The following is a 16,771-nucleotide window of genomic DNA, read 5'->3' as shown; positions in this document are numbered from 1 at the left end:
ACTAGGAATAAGAAAACAAAATTATAACACCTTAATGAAATGTTATTAGCCTAACTCTGGTTTACTCAAAACAAAAAACACCCTGAGGTACAACTATAAACTTTAAAATGAAGACTGGAATTGTCCAGACAACTTGCCACATTAAAGCAGATGACCAACCACACACTTGAGGAATCAAAGCTCATCTGATTCCTAATCCGGGTGCCTCAGTTAAGAGATATGGACAAGCCCAAGTGTGCTAGCAAGACAAATTTATCAGAAAACTTACATTCCAAATATACTTCTGATTCAACTTCTGAATACACTTAAAAAACCCACCTCATATTCATATTTTGAAGAAGAGTATTGCCCACACCATACCTTCTTTAGTTTCTTTCGTGCTTTCAGTTGTTTTATGTTTATTGCTATTTTTTTCTGGAACTAACTGTTTCCCTGTTTCTGATTCTTTTGCTTGCTTTTCTTCTTTTGACTTCGCGGTATCATCGCTTTTCTTTGAATGGTCAGACTTCTTGTCAAGCTTTTCTTTCTTTTCTTTTCTTCTTTCACTTTTTTCACTGCTGTCTGATTTCTTGTCACATTTATCCAATAATTTACTCTTTTGATCTTCACTGTCCTGCTGAATATCTTTATTTGTAAAAGTCCAAACATTAGTATCCTTTGCTGAATTTTTTATTTCTTCACTTTGGTAGGGAAGCTCATTTACATCTTCACACTTTGTAAGTGTTTCAGCCCCTTCTCCCGAAAAGTCACAAATTGCTTTCTCTCTGTCTGGCAAGTCCTCCACGTTTTTGTCTTTATCAGTGCTACCATCCACACTCTGCTGAGATGAGAGTTTTTTTGCAACTTTGTCACTGTTCTTGGAATTTGAGGTCTCTGTTGAAGCCCTGGCAGCACTTGCTTCTTGGTTAAGAGACGTAATTGTTTCCAAAATGGACATTGCATCACTAGCTACGTTAGCACTAGGAGTTGTAGCAGAGACACCTTCAAAAGTAAGAAAGAACAGTTTTACTTTACCCTAGTTTATGTAGTTCTGTTCAGATAGGATGTTAAACAAGTGCAAAGAAACAGAACAATTACTGTCTATAAAATGTGCATAATTAACTATTTGACTAATTTTGCATTGAAAGATTTTGGTTAAAAAAAAGACCAACCAGATAAAAACTCCATGAAGCTGCATTCCTGCAGCAATTATCATGTTATTACCAGGGATTCATTCTGCTCTGTGACACACCTCTGTTCCTGAGGTCCGCTAGGGAATGCAGGGATTGCCAACGGGAAGGATGAACACCATCCTTGTTCATCTTTACCAACGTCCCAACTGGGATGATGACTCTGGATATATTTTATATATATATATGCATATAAAGAATTATATATACATTCTCTCTCTATATATAGGTACACACACATTGCAGTAGATAGTCTACGTCTCTAGTATCTCCATAAAGTCACGGAAAATGGACTCAGCATATTGATTATATAACAACGGGACGATCAGATATACCTTTTACCACTTTTCCACCCTCTTAGAACCAACTCTGAAGATGGATGAGAAAGGGTTAAGTGGACTAGAACTAAGAGTTGCAGCTGGCTTGTTAACCCACTTTAAAGGAAGTGGGCCTCACAGGAAAAAGCTTTGGATTTAAATAAAGGGTCTGGTTACAAATAGATGTACTGCTGTGGAATATCTTAGGATGTGAAAGAATGGACAGTTACCTGTAGGAGTGTTTAGAAGTTGACAACAGGCAACATAAATAAAAACTCTAAAGAAAAAGTGTTGTGTTGATAAACAAACCAAAGATTGGTGACCTATAGCACAACTTAAGCTCCTGAGAGGACCCTAGCCATTCAAACTTTAAGGCACACAGCAACTACACAAAGATAGGGAACTGTCTCTCAGGTAATTTTTTTCCGATCTACCAATGGATAGAAAAATTGAATTGTTCTTTTATCTGTGTTTGAGGGCCAAACCCTGAGACCAACTTTTCTCCCTACAGTAAACTGATTCCTCATAATCTCAAGCAGAAGTGACAGTGACATGGTCATAATAGGGTGACACCTCTTCTGCCTTCTACCTTTATACATACAGTAACAGATAAGTGTTATGGTACTGCCTGGTGCTCAGCTTGCTAATTCTGATGCTAACAATGTTATGCCAGAAGCAAACTTAGTCAATGTTTCTGCTCTCTTAAACCCCACTTTTGTTAACAGACTGCTCAGAGAAATGGTAGAATACCTTGTACTGTAACAGAAGCATCTGCTTTTTCCTCACTTGGAGCTGTACTGGGCCCTGCCTCCTCTTTGTGATTCAATGTGGCTAAAAATTCATGGACAGCTTTTTCCACCTGAGGTCTAAATGTGTGGTTGATCTTTGGGTCCACAACCTGAGAAATAATTCTGTCAATTCCAGATTCCAACATTCCAGACCTGGAACAAAGTTACAGGAATTAGTAAGAAAAATTACATTTCAATAACCTATTAATGAAGTATGACCATTTAGATGTGACGTAAACACTCGTAAGAAACTCCACGGAAGCATTAATGTTTTCTGAGCATCACTGCAGCTATGGATTTAGCCTGTGCCCTATCCATAATAAAAAAAGTGCTACAGAAACAAACCAATCCAAGCACATGGAATTAACACAATAAATAGCCTGCTGTTGCATTATTACTGGTTATACCTACAATTGTTATTTAATTGCAAAAGCCACTTGTGGAAAAAATTAAGAAGAAAGCTGATATGATCAATTCCCATAGCATAAAAGAGATGACTTATAGAAGGCATGAGGGACAAACAGCTACTAGACCACTTATTGCCACTCTAAGTTACTTACTGCCCAATAGAGTGCAGCAAGTTCTGCAGCTTAATAAAACACCTTTAATCTTCAGTAAAATAAAATAAATGGCAATAGAAAGCTTTATATCTGTATCAATGTCTTTAGACCCCTGTAATCTTCTGTGGGACATATACTGCCTCTTGTCCTCACTGCTTCTTTAACAACAAACAACATCCACTCTTCTCCCTACAAACCAAATAGCTCCTCAGTACAAGTTATCAATGGTACCACCACAGCATAACTAAGTTTGTTCCTATATCCCTGGTTTGATCCAATTCAATGACCAAGCTCACTGTACTCTGAAGAAATGTCCTAACTTTTCTTATCACTCTTAAGATTTGAGAAGAAAAACTGGAGGAAACTTCATGAAATAATGTAATATCAAGTGTTTGACATCATTTTAACATAACAGCAATTTTTAAAAGCCTCTTCTCTGTCCAGCTAGATTTACATCCAGGTTTTGCTATGTGACTTTCGCCTTGTACTCTGCAGAGCTTAGTTTGTCAAATACTTTTAATTTTCCTTAGCTCTAAACATGATAGGTGCAATTTTAATACCTCCTTTAGAAGAAAAAGTAAAGGTAGATTTTAGCTAGGGGGTTACATCCCAAGTTAAAATCAAGGTTTCCACCTCTGCAGCATACTGGATCAGATAAAAAAATATTAGCAGTCTAATTCTAACTAATGCTGATGGCAAGTTGCTATCTGAAGTAATACCACATTCTAAAGGTTACAAAAAACAAAATAATGAAAGAGCTTCTTCAGAAGTTTCTTTGAAGAAAGCAGATGCTTTACATTGACCCAGAGTCTCCATCACCTAGCACGGTAGAGGAGCACGTTTACAGTAACCCCATGGCTGTCACTTACTTGAGAACCTGCTGCCTAATGTTATTTCTCAGCTGGTTCTTGTTGAGATGAGGACTCCAGGTATGAGTCGCCAAATGATTGGAAACAAAGTTGTCAACGCGTTGTCTCAGATTCTGGTAGGCAGGCTAGAAAGCAACAGCAGAGAGGTTGGACTGGAGGAGTTGGATAAACGGCTGGTTATTCCCCCGGAGGCCGAGCTGGCACGTCGGACCCCCCCGGTCCCCTGAAGGCACCGCCGCTGCCGCTCCCGCTCCCTGGCGGCGATGGCAGCGCGTTAAACGCCGTATCTATCGCCGACACCACGCCGAGCCGGTCGTGTGTGCGCCCTGCGCGCCCCGCCGGACACGCCGCGCTCCCGCCGAGCGCGGCCGCTCCGGCTCTGCCCCGGCCGGGCCCGGCCCTGACCTGCCCGAGCCCGGGGCGCCGGGACCCCCCCGAGACGCTGGTGCCACCCGCCCGAACCTTGGTGTCCACGTCGGCCAGGCAGTCGCGGCGGAACTGGTCGAAGAGCCCCTGGCTCTTGAGGTGGTTCACGATCATGGAGACCAGCTCGGGTTCGGCCGCACCGCCCCCCGCTCCGGCCCCGGCCCCCGGCAGCGGCGGCGGCTGCTGAGGGGGCGGCGGCGGGGGCGGCGGGGGCTGCGGGTTGGTGGCCATGGGGGCGGCGGGGCGGCGGGTGCTGCCGGCGGTGCCGGGCGGGCCCCGGAACGGGGCTGCTCACCGAGCCGCGGCGGCGCTGGCCCCGGAAGCGGAAGGGGACGGCGGGAGGAAGCGGCGCGCGGCGCGGGGGGGGCGGGGGCGCCGCCGCCGGGAGCGGCGCCATCGGCGCGGGGCGACACTGGGGGACCGCGCGCAGCCGCCGCGGGGCCCGCGCGGGGGCGGGAGGGGGGCGGGGCCGCGCGCGGGCCCCGCGCCTGAAGGGCCCCGACCCGCCGGGCCGAGGCTGCGAGCGTTGGGGAGGGGAGAGAGGAGCGGCCGCGGCGGCGCTCGGCCTCTGCCCGCCTCGTCCCCCGCCCCCGGCGCGGCGCGGCCGCCGCTGGGCGCTGCGGGCACGGCGGGGGCGCGGCGCCCGCCCCGGCCGCCCGGCGCCGCTGCTGCGCTCCCGGCGGCGCCCCCGCCGCCCCGCCCCGCGGCCCGCCCCTTCCTGCGCCCGCCGCCATCGCGGTGCGGGCGGCGCCGCGCGCTTCCTCCCGCGGGCGGGGGCGGGGCCGGGGCGGGGCGCGGGAGCCGCGGCTGGTGCGGCCCGAGGGGCGCTGAGGCACTGCCTGGCCTGTCTGCGGGATATGAGACTTAGCGCTCCCTTCTCCGCCCCTGGGCGAGGAGGGCGGGGGAATTCTGTGACATTGGAAATACTTCAGTTTAAACATGCCGCCTTTACGTGTCAGTGCGTTCTCGTGTTTTTTTTTTGATACACATCTCCCGCTTGCTGGCTACTTTTTTCGTGTTTGTTGTTTGTTTTGTTTTGTTTCTGGGGTTTTTGTTTGTTTTGTTTTGCTTCGTGTGTTTGTCAGTGTTATGGTCATAACTGTCCAATGTACTGAGATGGGAGATTTAGATTAGATATTAGAAAAATTTTTTTCACTGTTAGGCATTCGAATGGGTTGCCCAGGGAGGTGGTGAAGTCACCACCATTCCTGGAGGTGTTTAAGGGGTGTCTGGATCTGGCACTTGATGATGTGGCTTTAGTGGTTACAGTGATAGTGCTGGTTGATGGTTGGACTTGATCTCAAAGGTCTCTTCCAACCTTGATGATTCCATGATTCTATGTGCTGCCCTGAGGTCGTCACTCTTGAGTATCTGCTGTTTTCATCATCTTTGAAGTTGAATTCAGTGCAGACTGTGGTCTGGTAATTCCCTTTATTACTAAAACTGGACCCCAGAGGCAGGAAACGAAATATGGAAATAGAGAAATTTCATTATACCTGGAACAGTAGCTGTGGGACAGTGTCCTACTGCTGGTTTGGCTCTCCAGGCTCTTCTTCACTAGATCTTAAATCTTCTCTTGCCTCTTAGATTCTTCTTGCCTCTTAGATTCTTCTTGCCTCTTAGATTCTTCTTGCCTGACCTCCTGTCCTAACCAGGATGGGTAAGGATGAAAGGAAGTTCAAAAATGTACTTAAAAATAGAAAAAGTGGACTTGGCAGTAATAGTATTTTGATTGTACAAATTTTGTGGCATGAATATCTTGTCCAGGTACAAATGTTAAGAATTGCCCTTTTCAGTAATTATTAAAAATCAATTTGAGTGTAAAGGCAAGCGTGCCAGGATTGTCATTGCAGACTTAAATGCATGTTAGAAGTGTAAATCTTGCTACTAGTTTTCCTCCTGTAAACTAAGTACTCCTCAACTGTTTAGAGCTTCACAGAAGGAAACAAATCTGAGAGGTATTTTAAAAGTATTGCGAGATTTTAATCTCTGGATTTAAAAATTTAAAATCAGTGTTTTAAAACAATCTAGCCTCTATTTGTGTAGTTTCATATTTTCTACATGGACATCTAGAAGGAGTAAAGCATGAAAGCTTAAGAAGGGTGGGGAGTCTGCAGCCTGGTGCAACCCCTACTGGTATATATCCTAGTGTGCTATCTACTGACTCAGCTTCATTCTTCTCAATAAAAAAATGTTTCTTCACTGCTGACAAAAAATCGTGTAGCAGTAAACAAGAAAGGGCAGAAGTGAAGAGTGTAATTTTAGTAAATGCATCTGTTAATTTCAGGCTTTACTGAGAAATTCACGTTTTCAGCATTTTGTGTTAGGCAAAGGCATTTTAGTCTCTCTCTCCCAATCAAAGGTGGTGCAGAAGATGTGGAAAAAAAATATTATTCTTTATTTTAACAGCACAAGCAGATCCCTGACTTGCAGAAGGATGTACCATTAACACACAAGGTATCACAGACAACCTGGAATAGCTGTGGCCTTTGACTACGTCAGTGAATGCACTCTGAAGGATACATATGAGAGAGCAGGAATCCATTAATGAGATTTGGGAATTTAAAGGCTATCAGGGATCAGTTATGCTCAGTGGTCTGAAACTATTGCAATGAGTAGTCCATAGTGAAATTGATTCAACAGCTGAATGTAAAAAATAGTTCTGTGCTCTGAATTAGGTCCCATCCTGTGTTCATGCAACTTATGGAGTGTTGCAGGCTTATGGGATATCTTATTTATCAGAGGAAATATCTTCATCCTAAGTGCTGAATGAAAATGGCTTTTTTTTTTTTTTATAACTAGCTGTACCTTGTCCTACAGGAAGCTGTTGCAAAGGAAACTAGAAGGTTCCTGAAAATAAACAAAACAGGAGTTCAAATTAAACAGAAATCAACCCTTTGTTGTTGATTTATTTTAAGGATGCTGAGATATGATTACATGAAGTCTTGTAAATAAAAAAATACATTATTTATTGGTTGCACTATAGTATAGTTATACTAAGAATTATGAATGTATGGCTTACTGTTGTTATTACTGTTATTTGATGTAGTCACTTAGTGATGCCTGATATCCAGTGCTTGTAAAAAATATTTTTATTTGTGGGATAACAGATTGAAAAAGACTCAATAGATAATTAACAGAAATGGTTAGGAGTGAATATAAAGGACTTGAGATTTTTTTCAGTAATTTGTCATTCTGAGTTGAGTACTCTCCTTGCTTACTTTCATAGCCCCAGTTAATTTTCGTAAATTTTCACATGCTTCATAAATTCCCTTATGCTTGGAACAATTTTTTTTCCAGACAGACCCAAGAGTACTTCTCCTTTTGCTTTTTTCATATTCACCTTGTTCGTCAATTTTCAGTTATATAAACAGTTGAATTATTTACAGTTTCTGTTTGGCTTATGTCTCACACTGCAGATTTTCTGGACGTCGAATTAGACTTTTTTAAAAGTAATTTGGAGAATTTCTGGTGTTAAAATCCCTAATCACAGTATGAGAATAGTCATTTTTTACACTGAGTTCTGACTACGATGCATTTTACTTTGGAACTTTTAGTGAAATGTTTTTGTTTTTAAAAAGTCATGTTACTGTTATTTATTCATTTTTTCATATACTGCAACCTGTAGCCCCTGCTATGCATATTTACAAACTGGTGATGACTACAGTTGCTTTTGCATTCTCTTTTAGGAATAGTTTCGTTGTTAAATATTTTGACATATGTTTAATGTGAGAAGTCTCAGCAAGTTTCTTAATATCATCTTACTTAATAAGGTAGATAACAGGTATTTCTGAGTTCCATCTGCAGTTCCTAAATTTCAGGCAACATTTAAATTGCTGAAGAAATACTAAAATATGAGACAGAAAAAGGGAGATTTGTCTGATATTGTGGGAACAAGAATTTTTCATGGCTGCAAGAGGAGACTGGACAAGTACACAGGGAAAGTGCTTGTGGTCCAGAATGTACCTGTACTGTGTGCTCCCAGGGGTTGGGAGGGTATTTTGTTCTCTTCCTAGCTCTAGGCTTGCTTTTGGTCTCCCTGAATCCAACACAGGACTGTAAGGCTGGGCAGACTCATTTCAGCCATTGCTGTCAGGACAGCAGAACCACACAGCTTGTGATTGCAGATTAACATCTTTTTGTCCCAGGTTTTAGTTGAGTAATTGGGGACATAAATGGCATGATTCTGAAGCAGAAAATCTTTTCCTAAATATAATGTATGTAATAAAATATAATGTTGAATTTTAAAATGGTGTTACTGGTAGTAGTGTAAGTCAGCTCATTCTTTTTTATTTAGACAGTGTTGCAGAAATCTTATTCTGTGGATGCCTACTGCAAGCATCAAATTCAGAGTGGCCAACATGCCCAACTGATCCTATGAGTGTTAATAGAATTAAACTCTCTTAAAGCCAGTTCATACCATAGTTGATAAAAGTGGTAACTTGGGGGCTGAACTTGGCAGGTTAGCTAATGTTTTCTAAATTGGCTTTTTCTGTTTGGATTTTCTTTTTGTCTTTTTTTTTTTTCCCTTTTTTAGTTTGGTTTGGTTTGTTTGTTTGTGTGTTTGGGATTTTATTTGGTTGGTTAGGTTTTGGATTTGTTTGTTTGTTTTTTTTCCCCAGTGAAACACTTTGTGCAACTTTTTCCTCAAAAACTTTGCTCATGCCATGTATGCTGATAATGAAACTAAATGTATGAAGTATCTGAAATCCAGGTGGCTAGATTAAGAAAGTAAAAAACTTTGCATAGATGTCAAGTACCAATCTGAACAAGTTTAATTTTGATAGGAGATGGCCTTCCTCTGTGATGAACTCTGTGGCAAAATTCTGTGCTCTCAGAAGGTAAAGTATTGCTGCCAATGTTGAGCTTACAAGGGGGATGTTCCTCTTAAACCACTGTAGTCTTTTACAGAGGAGGATACACAGAAAGGGAAGCTATTTAGGAACAATTTGAGTTTTCTAGGAAAAATAAAGACTTTTTACCAGGACTGACTGAAATGCCTGAGCAGATTCTTGGATAGTAAAAACTCTAACGCTGCCCAGCACCAGCAAGAGATCTGTCCCAGAAGAGTTACTCACTTTTTTCTTTACATGTGTGGTAACATGTCTGTGCGTTGCACCATCTGTGTTGCTGCTGTTGCTCCATTCTCTGAGGTTTATTTTCTTTTAGTGTGTAGCTCATTGGTATGCTGTTTATTATGGCACAACAAACCCCAGAACTGTGGATGATGAATTGATTTGTTGTATAAATGTGCATCACCTGATGCATATTTCACATTTGTTTCTCCCCGTGCATAAATAGGATACTTTTATGATCGTCTCTAGTTAGAGAAAGCCTCAGATTTTCTGATGCTTGCTGTTATGGGATTTTTTCCAAAAAAGGCAAAATTATTATGCCTAGGAGCAGCACTAGTAATCACAGTCCAGTTCACTCTGTTTTGGAACAGCAGAGAAATGGTGCCAGCATTGCTGAGGTTTTATGCTTCATCGATAACAGCATATGTGGCTTCAGCTGAGCTGCGGCATGAAATGCTGTAATTGCAAGACTGAAATGTAGCCAGGACATGGACTATACCTTCAACAGTGATGTGATCAGAGTGATGTCCATATCCTTACATGGGAATAGTCACAGTAGATGAAATGTTCTTGGACTTCCACGAATGGAGGATATGATTTTGTCATCCTTTTTTCTTGTACGTAAATAAGAACATTTTGATAAACTGTTGTTTAATAAAGCATGCCTGAATTGCTCTTTCTGGCTTCACAACCATGTTTCTTTCCAGGTGTTAATCATGTATTTATTTGTTCAAGCACATATACGTGTATATATATTTTTTTAATTTGGCAGTGGCAACTAGGCCCTGTGTAAATGGTGAAGCTTGGTGGCCTAAGTGAATTATCTGTGGAACAGCAAATATATTTAGATTCAATGAGAGGCTGCCTGTCCTAAGTGTTTTCCACAGGCAAGCCTTTGGCAAGTTCAGAAATGAAAACAGTGACTGGACATCATGTATTAAAGTAATGAAAGGAAAGCTATTGTTTAAAGCAGGCTGTCATGACCTTGCGCTGACACCTCTAGAACTTTTCAGTCACTTCTAAAGAAAATGAGCAAAAGTGAGATCCTTTTGCTCCCACTGAAGCTGAGCAGGGTGATTGTTGTCAGTGATGCTTAAGTTCAATAGACACAGCACATGGTGGCTCCCCAAAGTGGCTGGTCAAATAGATAGACTGAGGTGCTCTTTAAAAATATTAAAGTTTTCATGTTCAGCAGCTAATACTACTGGTTGTATTTGCTGGGAAGTTAAAGTTTCTATGCCACATTTCATCAACTCACATTTTCTAATAGTTTTTCATAGATGTGCAGACAAAGGAACTCAACTTTGTTTAGCTTAATATGTAAGTTTAACATGTAAAAGCATTTAAAGTTACACATGGGAGTGTAACTTTATCTGAAGGTTTAGGATTATTTTTTTCCAATTTCAGAACTTCAATGTGACACCAAGTTTGCACATAGTGCTTTTGAAGTACATTATTTCGAAGGTACAGCTATGCCTCTTCTCCCTTTTTTTTATTTTATGTCTCTGTCAAGGCCAAGAAATTGAGTTCCTTGATGCCCAAGTTCTGCAAGAAGATGAGTAGGGCCTATTTAGTGAATGACATTTGAGAGCAAAAAGAGATTACTGTCACAAATAAATTTAATACACAGAGTTACTTGATTTGATTTTGTTTGTTTGTTTAGGGCTTTTTGTTGTTGTTGGTTTATTTTTGGTGTAACCAAAAAGGAATCTTCAAGAGCAGAAGGAGCCTTGACCTGTCAGAGAGAGGAAAGCCCATCTGTGTGGCCATGGCTGCGACTGGTGCGATCCAGTGCTTTGTGCTGTTCCCTCTCATGGTAATGAGAAGGGAGAGGTGCACTACAGCTTTCTTACCTCTTCACAAGCAATCAATGGCTAATTGATGCAATATGGTCGGGATTGTTATTGGCATCTACGGAATTGGGAATCTAATTCCTGCTAACGTGATTGATAATCTCAGCTTTTCTTTTTTTTCTTCTTTTTTTTTCTTTTTTTAAATGTGGGTTCCTCTGTGCTGGAGAAATACAAGTTTATTTCTCCATGCAGATGAAAAATGTTAGAACGACTGACTGTGCTCCCCTTAATAGAGTTTTTACTTTGCTGTTTGTTTTTGACTGAAAAATACATGTTTTTGCTATTTGTGTACAGGCAGATAGAGAAAAACTTAATGGAGGCTTGTTCTCCAGAGAGAGCACAAGAGATCATACACTCTTTCTACACTCTTTCACTTTTGCCCAAATGTAATTTTAATGGTAAGGTAAAATGGTACAGCTTAAACATGAAAGCAGAGCGAGTGGATGCACAAAAGCACGACACCTTTTATATCAGCATTCTTTGCTGACTACAGCAAGGTGAAATCAAGGTGGAGGCATTGGTTAAATGGGATGCATGAAGCTTAAAGTAGAGCTGATGGACTGCATTTTGCTTTAATTTATACCTAGTGTAGTTCCATTGAAGTCAGCAGGGGGATGGATCAAAGCAGGACTTTGCTGCTAAATAATAGGGTGCTCAAAATTGCTCATGCCATCGTTTCTGCAACCTTGGTTGTAATCCTCAAGTAAAAATGGGAATTATTGTATTTAGTGCAAAAATAGTCTTTTCTGTGGAGAATATTTGAGGGTTTGTTTAGGAAAATAACAAAAATTAAAAAAAATTGGGCTTTTGACTTGTTCTTTTGTGTTGAGGGTGTCACAGGTTCAGAGGAAAAGGAATGATGAGGAGAAGGGATGGTGAGTCACTTTTCAACAGCATTCTTTTAGGAGATGTGGGGTGGAGGGATGGGAATGAGATGGGTCATTTTTCTTCTGGTGACCTACTTTCCGTGCTTGGTTCCTGGTACCTCTGGGCAATTAAGAGAACTCTGTCCAATTGGTAAGGCGAGAGCACGCGTAGAAAAGGCTGGTGCAAAGGAGTTGAAGGTGAAAGACCATCCCGCTGGGTCCAGCTGTGAATCAGGGCAGTGGGTCAGGTGTAGTTAAGGATGTTCCCCATTCTCAGCCTGCTGCAGATCCCGGTGGATATCCCAGCAGCATGCCTGGCATCCTTGTCTGTCTCTCCATCAAGGGGGCAGAGATTGTTGCCCACCTGAGGCTGGTCCCACTGTAAATTCAGGTGGTATGCCTGGGAGTCTGGAGATTTACTACCTACCCATAGGAGCACCTCCAAACTATTGCAGTGGAAGCCCTTGGGACTTGTTCTGAAGAATGTGGAGAATGCAGAGAAAAAATCTTCAGTGAAACAGCAGAAATAATAATGATTGCTCAAAATCTTTCCTCCTCACCTATTGATTTGCACAAAGATGATAGGAATTTAATGTCTTTAAGATTTGTGCTTTTCTGCCAGATTTCATTAAAATTGGCCAACCGTTTCAAAAGTTATGGGGCAGGGATTGGAGAAAGACTGACAAATGGTGAAATAACTGTTTCCTGAGGAAAAAAAATAATAGAAGCCTGGATTGACTATGATATATTGTATATGGAGATAACCAGTTCTGAATCTATTCAGAGACCAGCTGCTTTCTGAATAGGAACTGATATAAGAGTCAGACAAGGGAAACAATCCTAGACTCATGCTGGGGAGTGTGACAAATGCAAGGTTTTCTATTTACTTTGTTTAACTGGAGGAAAATGGAAAGTCGGGGAAAAGTGTTAACAGTTAACAATGCTAAGCCCAAACATTCAAGCATCCCAATTTTGATCCTACAGTAGGAAGAGAGCATTTTTAAAATTTATTCTTGTGAATGTGTATGTCAGTAAGAAATCTGAATGTATTGGAGTTTTTAGCTTATCTTTGCTCTTTGCAAGGTTTGAAACCTTCCTGAAATGAAGTGTCATGTTTGCTCCAGCAATGGGATTAGTAAAAACACATTTGTGCTTAGCAGGAAGGAGCTATTGAGGCTGTAAAAAGGGGAAAACAACTGCAAGAGCCTTTTTTTCCTGTTTTAAGGGTATGTTGTCTGGAAGGAGGATGGGTGGCTGAAGCACTGCTGCTGTCACAGAGCTGTTGGATCCAGCCGGTTCAGCTGCAGCCCCTTCTGAGAAGTTAGGGCAGGACTGCTATGTCTGCAGCCTCTTCTGCAGACGTTGCATCAGGTATCCTTTTTATGTTTTACCCCATAGTCTTTGTTGCTATGTGTTAGTGATCATCACCTGACTGGCTTTGTTAATGTCACACAGCTTGTTTTGTAGAAGGAATTCTTAGTGTTACACTTCAGCGGATTTATTTTGTAGTTAGAAATGTCTTAAAGCTGCCTTCTTTTGCCACAGGCTCTTTTATCCAACTGTATGGTACACTTTGCATAAAGACAGGTCTAATTTCTTTCTCATTATACACTGACTTGAAAAGCATATTCTTCACTTTTATCAGTAAGGTGCTGGGAAAGTTTTGGGCAATGCCCCTCTGTCCTGTATGTTGTGCAACAGCGGATCAGTGGAGGGAAACCTGATCATCCAAAGTACCTGCTTGCTCAGGGTTCTTTGAAGTGTCTTACAGTTTAAACTTCAAGAAAAGAAGGGGTAGAAAAACAATGAAAGACTTAGTGAATTAAAATACAAACTGTATGCCAGTAGCCCTCCTCTCTCTCCTTTGCAGCCTAAACTCTACTTCCTCCTCTGTCCTAAGGGCTCCTGAGCAAGAACCCACTCTCTGTCTTTCACAATAGCAGTAACACCAGTGTTTCCAGCTAGTGCCAGTAGATGTTTTGGTAGAGGGAAGGAAATGCTTCTGCATGCTGCAGCGGGACAAGGTGGTTTTTGGCTTGCTGAAAACATGTGTGTCAGGTTTGGAGGCTGGTACTTGAGGTGCCTAGCCTGAGAAAAGAGGACAACTCTCCTTGGACCTCAGACTGCTCTGCTGCCCTCAAGTGACACAAGCAGTGGGATGTTTTGCAATGTTTATCACTGATAACAAACTTTTCCAGTCCTGCCAAGGCTGCTGGCATCAAAGGAAATGACCTAAAGTAGTGATGATTTTCTCAGTCTGAATGTTGAGAATAGATGAAAATTTATTTCTTTGACTCTCCATAAGTCTGAATTCCTTTCCCAGGAATGTTTGATTTCTCTTGTGAGAAAACAGTCTGAAAGTTTCCAGAGTTTTGATTGTATCTACTGCTGTCCATTAATGAAAAAAGCACGAGCTTCCAACCCTTCTTCCACTGAGACAGAATGAGTAATTGCCCACCTTGAACAAGGATACTTTAGTAGTCTTTTCTTGATTTCCAAAGTAAGAAGGAAGGAGACCATGAAGCTGTGCACCATTGAGAGTGCTAAAAAGGAAAGGAGCTTCTCAGGACTGGTGCCTCCAAGTCAGTCTGTTAGATTGTCCCACAGTCTGTCTATTCATATGAACAGCAAAACGCTCTGTATCCTGCTCCATGTGTCTCTCCTGGCATGAGTTTGGAAGGTGTTTTTCTCAACTTCGATTACTGAGTGATTGTTATTATCACTTTTATATAAAAACCAATACAAAGATCTTCCTGGCAAGATTTGGAATTTTTTTCTGTACTTCTGTTTGTCCTTCTGTGCTTGCTTGTTTCAGCCAAATTTGTGATATACTGCCTGTTGAAAAGAGTCTGAAGAGACAAGATTATAAAAAATATGATGTACACACACTCCCCATAAACTAAAATTCTATGCAGCACAACAGAACTTTCTTTATGAGCCTGCAATAAAATACGTCCAGAGAGAAAGGGAGTCAGGAGAAAGATACATGAACTTTCAGAACTCAATAAAGGCTGGTAATAGTGACAGTTTGTGAAATTTACCATTCCTGAAAAACATGTCTAGTACTAGGTTATGCCTTGACTTTTTCTGACACAGTTCCATTAGTTGTAGTGGTAGAGTACTGCATGTAAATTAGAGTGGGATTTTACCTTATATATAGCAGAGGAGGGAAGGACATTTGCCATATGCCAAATTTCTCACTTTGCCCGAGGGATGGATTAAAATAATTTATTAGACAAGTAATCCAAGCCTCTGGGACAGGTGAAAGTATTTCTAGATTCTCCTGGAATGTATATAATAGATTACTTCTCTGATATTAAACGTGTCAGAGTAAATAGGGAAGGGGGGGACCTCCCATATCTGTTTCCTCTTTAGAGCTATTCTCAAATTCTCTTCCTGTCACAAAACAGCAAAGAGAGTCTGCTGTCTAGGAATTCCAATGAACCTTCCTTCCTTCCTTCCTGCCTGCCTTCCTTCCCTCCTTTCCTTCCTTCCCTCTTTTCTTTCTCTCCCTCCACTCCATATCTTTTTAAACTCCAGTTTAACTGCAGTTTGAACTTTCTTCTCACAATTACATTCTGTTGAAATACTGCTTTGTGTACTTGTGACACTATTTGAGATGGCTATTTGGACTAGCATATGAGCAGGCTAGAAAAATGTAAATAGTGCATTGTGCAAGTTGAACAGGGGTTTTGGATAATTTTAAAATATTAATTTTATGCACTTTTGGATCCTTCTGCTCCTGGGCAGACAAAGGAAACTTAAGTTATGGATACTAGAATTATTCCATATACTTATCTAGGCTTATTCTTCTATTGTTCAAACCAGCTCCCCATGGATACATTTGTATAAACAGAAGCATGCTAATTAAAATTGCCAGAGAGACATGATCTCTTTAAAGTCTCAAAGCACAATTTTACTTTTAGCCTTCATATTGTGATAGTGTAAAAGAGCAAAGTTTCTCTTCAAGATTTAAACATAATGAAGTGAAAATTTTTGTTAAGTATGTGCTATTTGGCTGCATGCTGCTCTTATCTCTGCTAACATGCACCTGATTTCCTTTTCTATCTTGCCTTTGTTCGTTTGTAAATCTCCAGTGTCTTTCATGTTTTTTAAAGGACTGCAAAACTCATTAAAACTTTCCAATTGTTTATTTCCTTGTGCTTTCTCATTTAACTCTCTTTTCACAGTTCCTGCAGTTTGACATAAAGTAACAAACTTAAAACAGTTCAGGCATACTAATGTCTATACTGATAGTATTTCCAGGTCTATTTATAGTAAAGTTTATTTCTTCTTCCAACATATAGACTTAGTTCTGTTGATTTGGGTTTTTTTCCAATCTAATATCCTAATTTCCCAAACAAGGACCATATAATTCCATTTCTTCTGGGCTATAACAATGCTCTCTACTTTTTTTTTCCAGGATGACTGTTCTCTTATGGTTTTTCTCCTTGTGTCTTCTCCAAGATGCTGTGTCAAAATCTTCCACTGGAAATACCCGTGTAACTCAATAGCTATGCATATTTGAACTTTGGTCTTCAGTGGAAGAAGCTCTCCAGTGTTTATATAAAGGGGCACATTGCCACCTGTAGCCAGAAAACTTAAATTTGTTGTTGAGGAAAGTATTCCCACATTTGCTGTGACAAGAGACAGGCAGTAATCCACTGAGCTCATCCAACCTTTCTCAGCCCCAAATTCACCTTCACAACAAAGTGCTCTGTTTGTGCAGTGGTGTGTGACTTACACATTTTGGCTAGAGTCTCTGAAGCAGACAGAATTCTTAGGTCCTTATCAAAAACATGTATAATAGCCAGTTTGGGATTTATGTGCTACTTGCTGCAAAATGGC

At 41.2% G+C, this 16,771-nt stretch overlaps 1 protein-coding gene across 3 annotated transcripts in view; it reads right to left on the bottom strand.

The window, feature by feature from the left end:
• Positions 1–4,513, bottom strand: part of BOD1L1 (biorientation of chromosomes in cell division 1 like 1) — a 36,485-nt gene extending 31,972 nt beyond the window's left edge. The window contains exons 1-4 of one of the 3 annotated variants that reach the window (XR_010430248.1): positions 4,166–4,513; positions 3,704–3,828; positions 2,237–2,427; positions 361–981 (exon numbers count right to left, since the gene is read on the bottom strand). Coding sequence is in view for 2 of the 3 variants with exons in the window: in XM_064653220.1 (XP_064509290.1) it covers positions 361–981; positions 2,237–2,427; positions 3,704–3,828; positions 4,166–4,360 (1,132 nt within the window). In the remaining variant the exon portion in view is untranslated. The remainder of the gene's footprint in view (positions 1–360; positions 982–2,236; positions 2,428–3,703; positions 3,829–4,165) is intronic. The other 2 variants (XM_064653220.1, XM_064653219.1) reach the window with 2 other exon arrangements.
• Between the last annotated feature and the right edge of the window lie 12,258 nt (positions 4,514–16,771).

The sequence above is a fragment of the Pseudopipra pipra genome, chromosome 4 (genome assembly GCF_036250125.1).
Source record: "Pseudopipra pipra isolate bDixPip1 chromosome 4, bDixPip1.hap1, whole genome shotgun sequence".
NCBI lineage: Eukaryota > Metazoa > Chordata > Aves > Passeriformes > Pipridae > Pseudopipra > Pseudopipra pipra.
Note: the sequence above shows the minus strand (reverse complement) of the source record. Positions and strands in the feature narration are given on the sequence as shown.